The sequence below is a fragment of the Nicrophorus vespilloides genome, unplaced genomic scaffold (assembly GCF_001412225.1).
Source record: "Nicrophorus vespilloides isolate i.1.1-1 unplaced genomic scaffold, Nicve_v1.0, whole genome shotgun sequence".
In the NCBI taxonomy this organism is placed as follows: Eukaryota; Metazoa; Arthropoda; class Insecta; order Coleoptera; family Silphidae; genus Nicrophorus; species Nicrophorus vespilloides.
The window spans coordinates 2,045-19,461 of record NW_017098335.1 but is presented as its reverse complement, the minus strand read 5'-3'; the positions used below and the strand labels follow the sequence as shown (position 1 = coordinate 19,461).

General features: G+C 30.1%; 1 protein-coding gene across 2 annotated transcripts in view; it reads left to right on the top strand.

Annotated features, from left to right (window-relative positions):
- Positions 1-10,995, top strand: part of LOC108562193 — a gene marked incomplete at its 3' end in the record, with an annotated part of 127,462 nt that extends 116,467 nt beyond the window's left edge. For both annotated transcript variants that reach the window (XM_017920450.1, XM_017920448.1), the window contains 1 exon segment: positions 10,793-10,995. In XM_017920450.1, coding sequence (XP_017775939.1) covers positions 10,793-10,995 — 203 coding nt within the window.
- Positions 10,996-17,417: the final 6,422 nt, after the last annotated feature.

Here is a 17,417-nt window from a genome sequence, read left to right as displayed (position 1 = left end):
AGTTTAAACACTTTTTTTCGATAAAATTTTTATTGTTGTTATTAATTGTAATAAAAACAGTAATCAAAATATTTATTGCATTAATTATAGAATACAATAACATACAAAAAAAAACCTGTGAAATAAAATATTTTAAATCAAATTTAACAGCTGTGTTGCATTCGTAAAATATAAAAAATATATGTTACATGATGCTTTTGATAGTATTGATTGCTGCTGCAAAAAAAGGAATGATGGAGTTTGTGTATTAAACGTGAATGAAAATCGAATAAATATGATATATGCTGTGTATAAGCCCGAAGAGCTCGAGTTATTTTATTTATAACTTGTTAAAAAGTTCAGCTCGTTTCGAAAGTTTCGCACGGACCGGATATCATATATTTATGCTCGTGCCAGGACTTCTGGAGTGTGGATAACTACGCGGAGAAAAACGAACAACAGAAAAAAAGAACAACAAAAATGAAGTAGGAAGATGGAAGAAGTATTAGATTAATTGACAGTTGGAAAACTGTTCCGTTCTGAGCGGAAGAAATATGAATTTGATATATAAAGTTACTGTTCTTGTGTATATAAGCAAGATTAATTTTGCGTAATTTTGTGTAACAATTTGTGTGTAACAATTCAATGGTTTATTATAGGGATTTGAAATTAATTATAACTTTAGGATTTATAAATATCTTTGATGTAGAAGCTTATTGTATGAAATAACTAGTTATTTTATAGAATATCTACTACAAATAGTTAAAGTATGAAATAATTTACCATATATCCAGTTATTTTATATAAAATCAGCTGTGTCAATTAAGTTTTGAAATATTTTCGTTAAATTTTCTAATTTCAAAATGCGAAATTTTGTTACATTTTTATATGGCTTCTTTTTTTATGAATGAACATTTTGTAAATGTATGAAAGAAGTATTTCATTACTTAATTCACGTTAACAAAAAAAATTAGATTTATTGTCAGTAGGAAAACTGATCTGTTCTGAGCGGAAGAAATGTGAAGTAGATATATAAAATTACAGTTCTTGATTAGTTTTGCTTTATTTTGCATAATAATTCAATGGTTTCTTATGAGGATTTGAAATAAATTAGAAATTTAGGATTTATAAATTAATAAAATCTAAAATTTTGATGTGAATTTGGTGTAGAAACTTAGAATAGAATATCTAAAATAAATAGTTAAAGTATGAAATAATTTACCATATATCTAGTTATTTCATATAAAATCTGCTGTGTAAATTACGATTTGAAATATTTTCATTAAATTTTCTAATTTCAAAATTACAATGCAAAATTTTGTTACATTTTTATATGGCTTCTTTTTTAATGAATGAACATTTTGTAAATGTATGAAAGAAGTATTTCATTACTTAATTCACGTTAACAAAAGAAATAGATTTATTGTCAGTAGGAAAACTGATCTGTTCTGAGCGGAAGAAATGTGATTTAGATATATACAATTACAATTCTTGTGTATATATAAAATATAAACAAGATTAGTTTTGCCTTATTTTGCGTAACAATTCAATGGTTTCTTATGAGGATTTGAAATAAATTAGAAATTTAGGATTTATAAATTAATAAAATCTGAATTTTGATGTGAATTTGGTGTAGAAACTTAGAATAGAATATCTACAATAAATAGTTAAAAATGAAATAATTTACCATATATCTAGTTATTTCATATAAAACCTGCTGTGTAAATTAAGTTTTGAAATATTTTCGTTAAATTTTCCAATTTCAAAATTAAATTTTGTTACATTTTTATTTGGCTTCTGTTTTTATGAAAGAACATTTTGTAAATATATGAAAATAAGTTTTTTTTTCTAAATGATTTTATGTTTTTCAAGTTATTAATTTCGTCCTGTTTTTATATATACCATAATTAAATTTGTACAATTACGTTATATATTGGGTTGGCAACAAAGTAATTGTCGATTTTCTTATACAAATGAAATATGACATTATGCCATCTTTCCTACAACTTCATTATTCCACGCTCATAGAACTTCTTATCTGTGATCATAAACTTCATTTGACCTACCAGATCGCAGTTCATCTTTGACTGAAAAATCACCAGAACGAAATTTATCAAACCAATTCCTACACTTAGAGCTTCATCGCCATACACATTGCTTAACTTTTTAGCTGCTTGTGTTGCGTTCTTTCCTTTTCGGAAATTAAAATTGAACCCACACAAACAAATCTCACAAAAAAATACACTTAATTTAGTATTTAAGAAACCTAAAGTGCTGACAAATGCCAAAAGTATATAATTGTAACATTGACAGAAGTCATTAAAAGAAACACTACTTCCATCTAAATTTAAAATCACCAATAATAATTGGTAATAAATAGAATAATTGGTTAAAATATTATATATCTTCTATAAATTAACTATGGAAAACTGGTATTTCGTGAAATATTAGATAGTATATTGACGTTAGAAATGTCAACGGCAGAAGATATATATAAAGATCAAATTGGAATGGTTTCCTTTGGTTGTAATCCGTGCGTTGGCACGGATATATATCCTTAACAGCACACGTCGTCCGGGGTTTTCACGGAGTCGGCTTTGACGTCAGACGCCACGCGCTGCCGCCGCCGCCGCCGCCCCTGGATTAAATTGATATAAATCACCTGGCATCAAGTTTATAACTTATATAAGCAAACAGAACATAAGTGCCCCCATGGAGAGAACGAGGAAGACGAACGAGAAGACGCACACGAAGGAGAAGAGGGTGAAAACAAAAATGCTCGAGCCCTTTTTATACAAATTACATTTTCCAATTCAACCTTATTTACTTACATTTCCCTGTAGCAATTTTACGAAACGCCCTCCTCCTCCTCCCTTAACAAAATTACTTTAATACGGAGCTTTCCGGGTAAATACTGGACGGATTTCTCTAATGGTCCGATTTGTTGCGCTCCAAGTGTAACCATCAAAATGGAATTTACCAATTGTAAATTTGCATTTATTTCATTGATATGTTTTATTTAATACTCCTCCATTCGAAAATAAGTGTTCAATTTCATAAATAGATATACAAACGTGTATTTTCACAACTAAACTATAACATAAATATTTGAAAATTAGTAACTATAAAAAGTCAAGTTTCTAACGTGCTAACAATGTTCTCAACAAACGCAGATTGTTCTTGCTCATGTGAAGAAGCTAGTTATCGTTGCCTCTTTTATGAAGCTTGGACACATTCATACACTTCTACAATATAATGAAAACATTATCTAGTTTTTCCGCGGTTATTTCGTCCCTTGCTTTATACACGGCCGCAATGAGTTCTTCAATACAGGACGACGACTCCTTGTGTTGTAATGATTGAAGAAACCCAAATCAAGGACATTGAAATCGAGGTTGTTTGGTGGTTGACAAATCATTCTTATGTTCCACTCATTTTCAGTACCAGCGCGAACAACATCCTCATGAATTAGCATTATCTTGCTGGATTTTTATTGGCATGGTTCTACTATCAATAGACCAATTATCTTTTATCGTGGGAATTAATTTCTTTGTAATTGTTCGAATATAGATTTTTTTGGTAGTAAATTATTTGCAATTACGACCGTAATAATTAACCTTAAACAAATTGTCAAATTGGTAGAAAACCAAACTAACAATTGTTACAAAATTTTACCTGTTCACTACATAAACTATTTTCACAAATATGAAACTTCAGGCGAAACTAGACTCACTTTTTCCATGCTAAATTTAAATAAATAACTACTGATACATTTACTTTCATTATTTCAATAATCCATTAAAAAAACTAAAATCGATTATTTATTTTGGAACGGAGGAAGTAATTAATATTAATTATTTTACATCTCAATTAACGTTTGCTTGTAAGAGCAGAAAAACTTTCGTCATTATGACCAATAAAGATGTTAATAATAATAATGTTTGCATTTAAATAATTACTTGCTTTTGTGGCTGTTTACATTTGCACCGAAGGTGCATGACTTTTAATTAATTCTAAAATATTTCAATTACAAGAATATAATTATTCTGCAACTGTTTACGTGTACACCAGGTGAACGTGTTTAATTATTCTCGCTGAATTTCTGTGCTGACAAATTTCCGTTGCAAGGAACGAAGAAAAAGACAAATGTCATTCCTTTGTTAATTCTAAAATTACATTTAATTTAAACTTCTGATATTATTCATTTAATTTCATAGTCTTTTTGTTTTATTCAATTTACGCATATCTAATATTAAGTTATTAATTTTAAAATGTAAGTTTTAGTTATAAACTTATTATTTTGCTAATATATTTTTTTATAAACTTATATTGAAAACGTTTGTTTCTTGAACTTCTAATAAATATATAATTGCAACAACAATTTTTATATATTAAAATTTGAATATTCCAATTAATTTCATTTTGTTTGTCTTAATCACATTACATAATTATTAAACTTATGGTTTTCGAGTACATTTTTTCTTTAAACAAAGATAATGCATAATAAATGCTAATTCTGATAATTGAATAAGCACCTGTCGTGTTTAGTAGTAATTTAGATTAGATCTTACTACAAGAAGCAATTCAACTCAAAGAATCTTAGTTACATAATTTTTATATTTATAAATATTTCATTCATGAAATTGTTTAAAGAATTCACTTGAATTCATTGTTTAAAGAATGCAATATTATTGAGTATTTATAAAGTGTAGAAACAATGATTAATTTATAAAATTATTTTGCTTTTGCAGAGTTAAACTTTAAAATTTACAAAAGAATATATATATATTTAGTTTCAAGCTTTAATTGGGACATTAAAAAATAGTCTAATGTTGTATTATCAGTATAATTTAAAAAAATAAGTATTTTTTTAATTAAAGTAATTAAGCATTTAAAGTTTAAGCATTAAGCAAATTCAATGAAACTATTTTTTTTATTTTAACTATGTTTAGGTAACAAAGGGGTTAAAGCAATTTACAAATAATTAAAGTATAGTGTTTTAAGCTGCAGTTGGAATATTATGAGCAATTCAAAACATATAAAAAAATGTAATAAATTAAGTTAAATTGGGTCAGAAGAAACAATATCTAGATAATTAAGTATCAACTTTAGACATTTTTCACGTCTCTGCTTACTGGTATTATTCCCATAATAACATCGTATAAATATTAGTACATAATTTGACGTGCATAAACAGTATACATTTTTATCGCCGCTGGTGCAATACAGCGAAGCGGCGGCGGCGAGAAAAAAAGAACTCTCAATTATTACATAATACAGTGCGTAATTAATGCCAGCATAATGGAATTTGAAAATTATTAATCTCGCATGCATAATACGAAACTGCGGGGGCTGCTATAGCGCCAGCAGCAACCAGAATATCAATACTAAGGGTGGTGCTATTAATTACATGTTGTAATGGCCACGTTTAAACACCAATAAAAGTCCTGCAACGAATATTCGTGTTGCAGTAAGAATATATGCAGGGTTTTTAAAGGGTTGTTTTATGTCACTATTTAAATTATGAAGAGACGTGAAACAGACCTAAATACTTGTTGTACTTTAATGTAATCTTTATATTGTATACAAAAATGATTTGTTTTCAAATTGGAAACACCAAGTTAGTATAAACCCATATTCAATTTTTGAGCCCTTATAAAAAATAATGAATTATTTTAATTATTTGATTAAAGACATAAAAATGTTGACACAAAAAATGATTTGAAAAAAAATGAATACTGAAATTAGTTGTCAGGTTTTTTAGTTAATTTACAAAATCTACTGAACTTTTAGACAACATATAGCTTATTTCTTTCACTAGCTTCATTAAGGTTTTGGACAAATATTATCAAGATTGCATCCAAATTATTAAATACAAGATGACTGCGATGATGAAAAATCGGGAAAGAAATCAATTCATAAACATCTTCAAGAACCAGAAGATGTGAAATTAGTAGGTACAAAGAGAATAACGAATATTAAGACTTCAATCTGTTGCCGAAAGATTGCTCTCATAAAATTATGACAAAAAAAAATCTGAGATGGATTTGATGGAAGCGCCGGGATTATAAGAAACTATTATTTTTCAATTAATTTATATCTTATTGAAATATAGCAAAAGATGAATAATGTAAGAAAACATAATTTTATAATTGCAACTAGCTTTCTAGTAAGTGAAAGCCTTTTTCTATTTCAGTAAATGTTGTATGTGCAATAGAGAATAAGTTGTAAAAATCCCTTTTTTCTATTTTCTTGTGAAAATTCTAAAACCGGATTTGTAGAAAAGTTTGGATTCGAACACCGGTTTTTTTTAAGTCGATTTTTGTATAAACCCTAACCAGGATCTTGAATGTGGTCCTGATTCTCGACAGTAAAAAACCATGAATTAATATCTTGCTGCAAGTACATTACTTTTTTTAATATGAGTAGATTTTTTGTCGATTTACATTCGAATATTCGTTGCAGCTGTGATGAATGTATGTTTTTAAGGGTCATTATAAAAACACATTGAAATATATGTAAAGGAACGCGAAGGGTACGAAAAAAAAAGCATATTTTTATATATGTATATGGATGTTATATGGAATGGGAGTCCTGGGGATCCGGCAACACGTTGCAAAATTTTCGTCCGCGTCTGCGGAGGGGTGTTTATTGATTTTATGATGCCTGGATTGTGCTAGGTGCACACGCAGATAACATCAGGTGTATGTGTGTGTGTGCATGCAGGAACGGGAATCGGAGCAGGAAATTGGGAAATCTGCCTCGAATCGCTTCTCCTCCCCCCCAAAACCTTTCTCTCCTTTTATTCCCTCCACCATCCAAGCGAAACCTAAACTACAGAACTCCTTCTCTTCCACCTCTAACACAACTCTCTCATACATCGGCAACAGCGAAAAAGCAACTCCATTGTATTCGTATGCCCATCCAAATTGAGAAAATTTTAAAGAACGTTTATACAACAAAACATACATATTCACGCACATACACACAACCATTTCCCCCTTTTCTACTCCAGAGTATTCATGTTTCATCCCGTATTCTTCTACATTTTACATGTTCTCTCTATTTCTTTTTTATTTCATTTATATTTCGTACAGTTCCTTTCTATTTTCATCTAAAAACGAACGTGCATTGTTAGCTAAACTCTCTATATATTCCTCGAATCCTTAATGAAATTTCCATTTCGCGTAGGCTTTTCAATTCTTGGTATAAACCAGCTCCATTTATTATCAAATATATTGTACGATTTGCATCTACAATTCTTATTATAATATTTATATGCAAATAAGAATTATTTTTTTTATTATAATAATAATTCACCTACTAAATTTAATATTCATTTTCTATTAAAGTTAATGAAATTGAAATACTTAAAAGAAGGAAAACATAATTATTCTATCCTTAATTTATATTCAACAAACTTAAATTTGAATACCAAATTGAATATTAATTTTCTTCTACCTAGGTATTATGGAATGGAAATCAATTAAATGTTCTTTGGTAATTTCATATTTAAAATCTAATTAATTAGAAATTATCGCATTCAAATGAAAAGAGAACTACAAATCAAGTTCATAACTTTTTCTGCACATCAAGAATAAATTTACCACAATTACAGAACACTACATGAAATACAGCAATATCTTGCATAGTGCTGCTTCGATCAGTACGGATTCACTATAATACGGTTTGACAAGTTTAAAATAAACTAAATTTATTGTTTTTAAATTATTTTTTTTATACATAAATGATCTTTTTTTGACAAAATGCAGTCAAGTCTGTTTTTGTGCGGTTTATTTATGAACGGTTTAAGGTCCTCGATTAGTCCGGTTTCAAACACGCTCTATGTGTGGTTGTTATATTTGGAAATATATACCACTTGTAAATATATTCATTATTCATATTTTTTTTATTATAATGTGTAGTGATTTCGCATTTTTGTGCGTTGTGAAATCCTTCACCCCTTTTGGCCCACCGCTCCGCATTTTTTACACAAAGCGGCTTTTCCGGGTAGCGTGAGAACGTTAAACGGATTTTTATGTATAAAGCTTTCATATTTCCATTGTCACACCAAACGCTATCATGGGCGGAAGTGTCAAAGTGCATGTGACGTGTGCGGCGCAGTTTCAAAATCCCATTCGATTTTTCCTGTTCCTCCGCCCTACGCCAACTCTGTGCACATCCACCCCAGTATATAATTCTACATAATATACAATGCAGAAAATTTACAAGAGAAAACTCATAACTAATCTTTGTCGACTACAAAAATACGTCTAACTGAAAATTAGTTATACTATCAATTTTACCTTAACGTATAGAAGTTTAATTCACCATAGATATATGTACGTTCATACGAATATTTGTACGTTAGTAAGGATATAAGTAAATTACTTCGGTTAGAAAGTTGAAAATGTATTATCAAACATACGTTAAACACATTGGTTAATTGAGCGATGTCTCATTAAATAATTCATTAAAAATATTCCATATCTTTCCTTACCAAATATTGTGCTAATTCACTACTATATATTAGGATGTTTATGTAATACAAATGGAATCCGAGTCCTAGAATGTCCTTGCTACTCGCTAGTCCAATTTAGTTTTAGTCCTAAAGGAGAGTCCTCCCGAGTCCTAGTTACAAACTTAGCAACTGAAATCTAGACATAGAAGTTATTAATAATCTTATAGTGAATAATAAAGTGTTTATTATCATAAAAACTCCAACTTCACCTCTAGCATTCCTTTAAAACTCCACTAGGACTCCACAACAACATAACTACGAGCTATTCCACAGTGTCTAGAGATATTTGAATCCCGGGACACGACAGTTTTTTATATTACATTATTCAAATTTATAAAAGTAAACTCATAACAAATCTTCAGCGACTACAAAAAGACGTATAACTGTAAACTATAAATACTGTTAACTCTACCTTGACGTATTAAAAGTAAATTGAACTTATATTTTATACATTCATATAAATTTGTGTACGTTCGTGTGCATATTTGTATGTTAGTAAGGATATAAGTAGACTACTTCAGTCAGAAAGTTGTAAATGTATTATCAAACATACATTAAACATATGTAGATTATTTAAAATAAAAATAGTATTCCAAAATAACATTTTTTTTAAATTACATTTTTATTCTAATTAAGTTGTAAATCATTAGATCCAATTATTTATATGTTTTGTTTGTTTATTTGTACTCTTAATTGAATCGTGTTCATTAATGCATCGTGAATAGGAGGAAATCCTGAATGGATTATGCGGTTCATTTATCAAGGATTCGCATTCCCATTAACCTCTTTACGTTTATTTTATACTCTTATTTCTTGTATTTTCAAACGCCACCGACTATAATTGAAACCTTGTTTGGATCGAAGCTGCAGCTCCCATTCTCTTATCCTGATAGTTTTAGTTTCAATGTTGATTTTATCATCGGCGGATTTGCGCAGAAAACCTCGCACATGCATCGCATATTTACAATTTACTCTTTTTTATATATGTGTTTGTTGTTGTTGTTGGTTTTCATTCATCAAACGTAATTGGATTTATTACAATTTCACGTCAACTGTTTTCAGAACGGTTTTCACCATGATTACTTTATTTATGCAAAAATGCAATATAAATAAGATATACATCAACAGCAAATCAATTTCGTTATTGTTTTGAAAACGCATTAATCCTATTTATAATCAATACTTATAATACATTTACTTTTGTATAGTTATGATAAATATAAATTTAATAATTTATTTATTGAAAGAATATTCCTATTCTGATTTTTTTACTAAACTATTAATATTCTTTTATTTTTATTTACACAAAGTTCATTAAATATTTAAATTTGGGACAAAATATCAAAATGGTAATATTTATTTCGACTTTTAATAGAAATTTACTTAAAACTGAGCAAATGAAGAAAACTAATTTGCCGATTTTTCACGAAAATTCAAAATCTTTTTTTATATCCATACATACATTTTTAATTATGTATACAGCTTTTCCATCCTCCCAACATTTATACGGTTTATCGTCAAAAAGCATTTCCAAGTGGATTTTTTATGTCGACTAAAAATTAAACATTCTTGGAAGTTAATGGAATTTTGCAATGACAACACTGTCTGACTACAACAATTTTTGTGGGGTAATAATAGAAGCTGATATTGACGGTAAATTGAAATCGTCAGCTCTAAACTTACACACATTTGTATAGTCATATATTCAAACATTTATAAAGTATAGAATTATTAATATATTATTAATTAATCATTTTTTTATAATTAAGATAGATAGTACTTTTTTTCTTAAAAATCGAAAATGAAATAAGAAATAACAAAGTTTTTGTGAATCACTGCTTTTTCCACAACGCAAATCGGGATTCACTTGAAAATAACCTGGCAAACTCGAATTTGGATAGTGACTAATGATTGAAGCGTGCATTCGTATAAGTAGTGTACATCTTAATATAAATTAAACAAGTAATAAATCAGCCTTTAAAAGTCATAGACTTATTCCTCGCTTCATTTATATTATGGAATCATATTAATTTAAAAAGTTAACATTTATTTCATATTGTATTTGAACCTAAACTTGCATGTTTGTAGACATTTTTTTAAAACAATAATATCATGGTTTTACTTCTAGAACCATACTTTTGCTAAAGTCCTACACATTAATATAATACTATTTTATAGTATTTAAACTATAATTAATTTATACATTGACATAATCAAATGTTGTCAGTTAATCTATAAATAATTCTGAAACCAGTAGAAAACTAACTTTTGATTTGTTTTTTATATTTTTAGGCCAGATATAGGCGGTATGCGCACAATGGTTGCACCAAGGCCGACTCCGGCCCTTGAGGATTTGGAGGCTGCACCCCGACGACAGGCATCCGTCGACGCCGAGGCCATCCGCATCGTAATACACGACGTGGATTCGGGGCCTTCCACTGCGGCCCAAAGGAGGGTCATTCTAAGGCGAGACCCGACGGACAAAGCTCACCGAAGTGAGTAATTCCACTTTCAATTCTAACCCAAAAAAAACATCTCGGTCTATCTCTCTTATGCACACACAACCACCTCCTCTCTGAGCCCATTAAAAAGAATATATAAAGGAGAAAGTATAAAACAGCAGACAGTTTAACCTTCATTTGATGAGTTCCATTTGTCCAGATTAATTTATTGCTGCGGTCACAAAGGACCTATAAATTTATTTAATGTTAATTGCATAGATCATCTCTGTACATGTTAACAAATAGTTGAAATAATTAATGAGACTTCTCAAATTATAATCTTAAATGCAATTAAAATCAGCTGAATAATATTTACAGATAATTCAGTTATTCAAATCGTTTTAAAGAACTATCTATTCGAATTATCTGTATTGTAACGTGGTAAAATCGACAACGCTGCAAGTGCGCTCCACGTTGCAACTATGTTTCCAAAATTCGAGGAGACCGCAGCGAACCGCGAAAGAAGACGGTTGAGGTCTCCAGTTTAAGAAGATATTCTGATATATTTGTAATCTCCAAGAGGACGGTGTTGGTGCTCTAGAGGAGCTAAGGCCCACCGTCGGAGAAGAAGTTGCTGATCTGGAAGCAGTTGTTAGAGTTCTTCCTCTCTATAAAAGGAAGTGGCGCCCTGAACCTTCCCACGTCACGGACTCACGCCCTAGCGGGTTGAAGATTGGTATATCTTGTGTTTTTTTATGTACACGAGTGTTATCGTGTTACAGTATATTTGTCCATATTAATTTATTGCTATGGTCACAAAGGATGTACAAATCTATTTAATGCTAATCAACTATTACATGCCAACAAATATTTGAAATAATTAATGAGAATTCTCAAATTAATTGGTTTGTATTATCACAATAAAAGTTTTCTTTTGAATATAGTCCAAAAGCATTGCAAATTTATTAGTTATAAACCATTGTTAACGTATGAATAACAATATTATTATATGCAAACCAATACTAATACTAATTGATTTTTACACTAAATTATCTACAATAACTTTTTATATTTTTTTTTATATAAAGGTTTTATTAACTTTTGTATATCATTCAAAACAGATATTTTATTTACTTTTATATAAAATAAACAATATAATTGTATACAGTAAGTAATTAAAAAAAATCTAAATATGTGAACTTTGACTAAAGATTAAAAGATTACATTTGTCCACCTATAAAGAAAATATATAACATTACAATTTTGATCTTAAATTATAAAAAGTAGTGTATCTGTAACACGTACAACAATATTGTTTTTTCTGACATATATGGAAATAATGATTTGCTATGTATTTCGATTTTGATGTATGTAATCTGATGTTAAAATATAATAGATATTTTGAAGTTACAAATCGTTACATAAAACTGTAATTGCTAATTAATGAATTTATTTTTTTTTCAAGACATCATTAATTTGTAAGATTTGCTTTTTTTGCAAAAAATCTATAAAACAAATGTTTCTTTTAATTAGATAGAAGTTTCTGTGAAATGGTTTTACTTAGTAATGAACGTTTCGTTCAGTATTTACACAAAGAATTTTTATTTTTTTTTGTGTTAGTTGGAAGAACAAAATTGTACTTTTTAATTAGACTCGAATTCGCTTAAATAGTTTAATGCAGTTCGGCGTCGCTTTTCTATATTAAATATTCTCGAGTTGTTTCTTTGTTGCAGTAAAAAGTAACGAGGTCGCGGTAATAGCGGCCGGGTTAATTAGTAGCAGACAGTTCTTGCCGCGGTCATTGGTTCTGACAGTTGAAATTAGTTTAATACCAGTAATAAAGTAGTTGTATTTGCGGTCGTGGCTCTAGTCGAAATGAGGATAGGATAGGTGGGAGGATGGTGGTCGTGGGTGGTTTCCAGTATAATATATATATATAGCATTTGCCGATGAGCATTCTCGCGATCCGTCGAATTCCATCCATGGATGGCGGCTTTATGAAGATCCGCGCCCAACACCACCACCGATGCTCCACTTACAGAATTCCATATTCATGGACGTGTGAATACGATCATCCATCTCTTCTCTTTTCATCTCTCACCATCACGGCCATCAGAAACTTCGTTCCCTTCGCTGCACCAATTACTGCATCTTTCATTCGCCTCGCATTTCCAATTCCCTCGTAGCAAGTGTCTACTTAACTAAATTGCATTTGGACACAGCACCTCCCATCTCAAGCACCACCATCAGCCCCAACTATCGTTCAACTTCTACAAGCAAATAGCTTATAATTAAACTATATTCATATTCAAATCGATTATTAATTAACAACTATTTGTATTATTATTAATTATTTAGTGGTTCTATATTACGTCAAAGGACTAACGACCAAAGTTTATACGCATTTTATTAATATTTATTGCTATACATGATGCTAAACTATACGAAAATTAAATAAATACTAGATGATATTTATTCATAATTCATATTATTACATAGTCCTTATTGACCCGAGGTTTTACCTCTTTGAGGAATCAGAAATTCCTAAATTTCTAAACAACTTAATCAGAATGAATCAACTTCGGATGGTATGGTATGGCCTATCGAGATTCATCCTTTAACATACTAACCAAATTATAGAAAAATTCCTCTTTTTGGACATTTCCTAGAAAATTATAATAATGCACCGTCCATCAAAGAGTTAACTACTTGTTAGTTTATATCCTATATTTATTTATAATTTATTTCAAATCCCAAGGACAGTAACCATCACCACATTATGGGCTTCAATCAGTGCGGATTCACTATAGACCGCTTTGAAAATTTCAAAACCAATTGAGCAAAATCTAAATTAATTCTATAAAATACAGTAAACAATATTCATTTTAAAGTATTTAGTACCTCGATTAGTCCGGTTCTAATAAAATAGTACTAAATCATAGTAGTCTTGAGAAAAAATCATTTGAAAATCTGAATAATTTATCTCTTCATAAATTATATACAAATATTTAATATATATTTTCGGTGTCTTTGAAGATTAATAGAATCTGGTAGCTTTCGTTGATTCTTCAAATTATTACCGTTTTCTTGAGACAATTAATGGATATAACACAATGCAAGTATACCGTAAGTATTTCATAATAGCCATTGTTGCAAATGGAATAAGAAACTTTCAGTTGACACGGGACTAACAGAAACTTCACAAACTCCTAACGTTAACTTTGCTATTTGCTATTTTTTTTTTGTTTGTTTCATGAATGTTTACGTAACATTCTGCGATCACAATTATAATTTTGCGAAAACTCAAATTAAAATATTTTGTTACAAGCTGTAAATACTTTTTATGAATATTACATAATATTGATATACCATGTACTGGCTTAAAGAGCAACAATCTCACATAAACAGTATAAATTCTAACTTATATAAAAATCAATAAAAATGAATTTAAAACTGATAAAGTATTACAGTTTTCTCTTACATAATTATTCTCGAAATCTGTTTTCCTTAAAGCCATTAGATTTATGTAGTATATAGTAGTTGATGTAGATGCAACTAGTCCTGGTAGGAATCCTCTTAGCATTCGGTACATAATAGCACACAGGTTAGGATTTGTAGTAACTAACTGTAATTAGATATGGGTGATGGATTGCAGTGATAATACGTGCTGATGTAGCTTCGCCAAAGCGACGAGTTCTACCTAATCGGATTCATGATTTATCTGACTTCGCAAATTGTTAAACTGCAACAAATACAATTTGCTAAACGCATACAATTCAATTACAAAAGCAACAATTTAATAGACAATAATTATCAAATACAAATAAAATTTATGTTTTCATGTAACACCTCGCATAGTACGTCTTCGATCAGTCCGGATTCACAATAGAAAATTTGAAAAGTAAACATTTCTACGATCAGATATAAAATTTTAGCCTTCTCTGCATTATTATTTTTTACTTTAATTGTTTGTAGATAAATTTGTTTATAAAATTACTATGTAAATACACTTTGCACAATATTATCTTTTGAAAATATGCTACAAAACTATCAATATAAATGAATTACGAAGCAAAACGGTTACAGTTAAATTAAAGTTAATCTTATGCTCTAGTTTACGTCCATCAAACCGCTCGATCTTGTCGGTCTTTAGTGCTTCTAAAAGTCCATTTAAAAGCGTTGTTGAAAGGCTTTCCTTAGGGGACACGCATATCTTATTTTAATATCAATTCGGTTTAGTCTTATCACCCCTCTCAAAGACGCAAATTTATTCATAATTTGCATACTGTCGAGCACAAAGTAACAATACCCATACACACACCCTCACTCGAAAATGCTATAAAAATTAAATTTGTAGTATAATATTTTTGGTCGAATAATGTGATTTAAAAACCATTTAATCTTAGAAATATGTATACAGCAATACCTCACTTAGTGTAGCTTTGATTAGTGCGGTATAGTACGGTTTAACCCTTTGTTACCTGAATAAAATGTGTGGTACTAAGTCAGACAATTTTAAGCTTAAATCGTATAATAAGTGAACTATAATGATTTGGATTACGAAAATTGATCAATTTTCAATATTATTTCATGGTATTCTGTTATACATTTTTTCTTTTCGTTACAACATAAACAAATATAGGTTTATACTCACTTGGCGTTTCCAATTGCAAAATAAAGATTACATTAAAATACCAACAAGGGTTAAAAAATTCAAAATAAAGTAAATTACTGTCGTAAACTGTGAAATTACTGAATCGTCATTAATGATAAGATGTTGCTAAGAAAATACATAAAGATTGAACAATTAAGTTTCAGATTTAGAATTAGAGGCATACAGGAGGAGGTGATATAAACTTTCGCGAAGTCCTGATGCACTAAATTCCAGTAACGATACCAACAAAAAGAAAGCCGTGCTCCAGAACTTCGGGTCTGATGTCTGGCGTTTAACGGGAGAGGCGTGTTCGGAGGGTTCGACCCTACTCCTCCTGCTGAATCAATAATGACCTCGTGTCAGCCCAGGCTCAAAGAATCTCCTCGGAGACGAAGAAATTCAATTGTACAAAGGTGTCTCACCACCACCAACAACAACAACAAAATTGAAGTTTAAATAACTTTTCGCTTCGCAATTATCTTTGTTGCATATGAAAGAATTAGTTATTGCAATGGATTTCCACGTCGCGAACGCAAATGGAAAGCAAATATTTTGCTTCGTTTTCCGGAGGATATAAATGCGGAAATATGCGGGTTGGAAAAGCCACGAGTCGGTTTTTTTTTCTTTTAATTTAAATATGTGCGCAAGGGCTTTACGGAAGCAAATACTTCCGGGGCGGGCTCTTCGAGTAAACATAAACTTGGGCCTCCCAAAGAATCGCTTCCAAGTCACATACAACGAGTAAATAAAACCACGAACTGAGGAGGAATTAATTGATTCGATTTCATCGACAACCATCAATCAAACCCACTTGCGAGGATAATAAATCCATTGAACGACTATTTAGCACTTTATTTCATTGCATTTTGTGCCTCGATGGACCTGGGTTTTCTGCAGGCGAGAAAGTCACGTACGGACAATTCGATTAATGCTGAAGAAAGTTCTGTTCCAATTAGATTCGTTTCGCTGCAAAACTATTTTCCATCGGCAGTTGGATGAATCGAATTGATTTGCACAATATGGAAATTACAATGCGATGGGCGTCTATCTTGTTATTCTTCGGGAATAATGAGAAGGCAACGTTTCGTGAAGTCTTATTGTTTTCACTTCATCGGAGATCAATGGGAGGACGTTATTCCACGCCTTCTTGCCTCCGATAAAATAAAACTCATTTGCAAGTCGTTATAGAACAAAGTCAAACGTAAACTGTATTTGAATTTATTGATTCGATATTACTACACTATTGTTTTTTAAACTTGATTTTTGCGAAACGATAGTACTACAACTTCATCAGCTTCAACAATAAATAAAGATGTGATGTGTACTTCAGTCTATTTATTTAGACTTTACTTATTGATACATAAATTAGTGATATAGTCAAAAAATGAATTAGTAGTTAATCTAGATATGTTTTTAATTGAAACACAGAATTTTCATCTATTCAAAATAAAATTATTTGTTATTACACACTCAATAATTTATAATTTATTGATTTCTTAGATTTCCATGCTTGACGAGTTTAATCCATTCCAAAATTTCCGGATTTTCACTCGTATAATGAAACATATTCAAAAATACACATATAATATATGTACACAATTAAAACTTGTGGATGTAGCAGGCGCGCATTCCGGGACTTCTCTTCTCATCGTCACTCGTTATACGAAACCTCGCTTCACAAGGTGCTCGTTAAGCGAGGTTCCATTGTATTTTAAAACTTACATGTAATTGAACTTCTGCAAACGGCTATTAACCATAAGATTTTCTTCTCTCATAATATTAATTTTACTATTATCGTCAATATTTCCAATATTGTATGCAA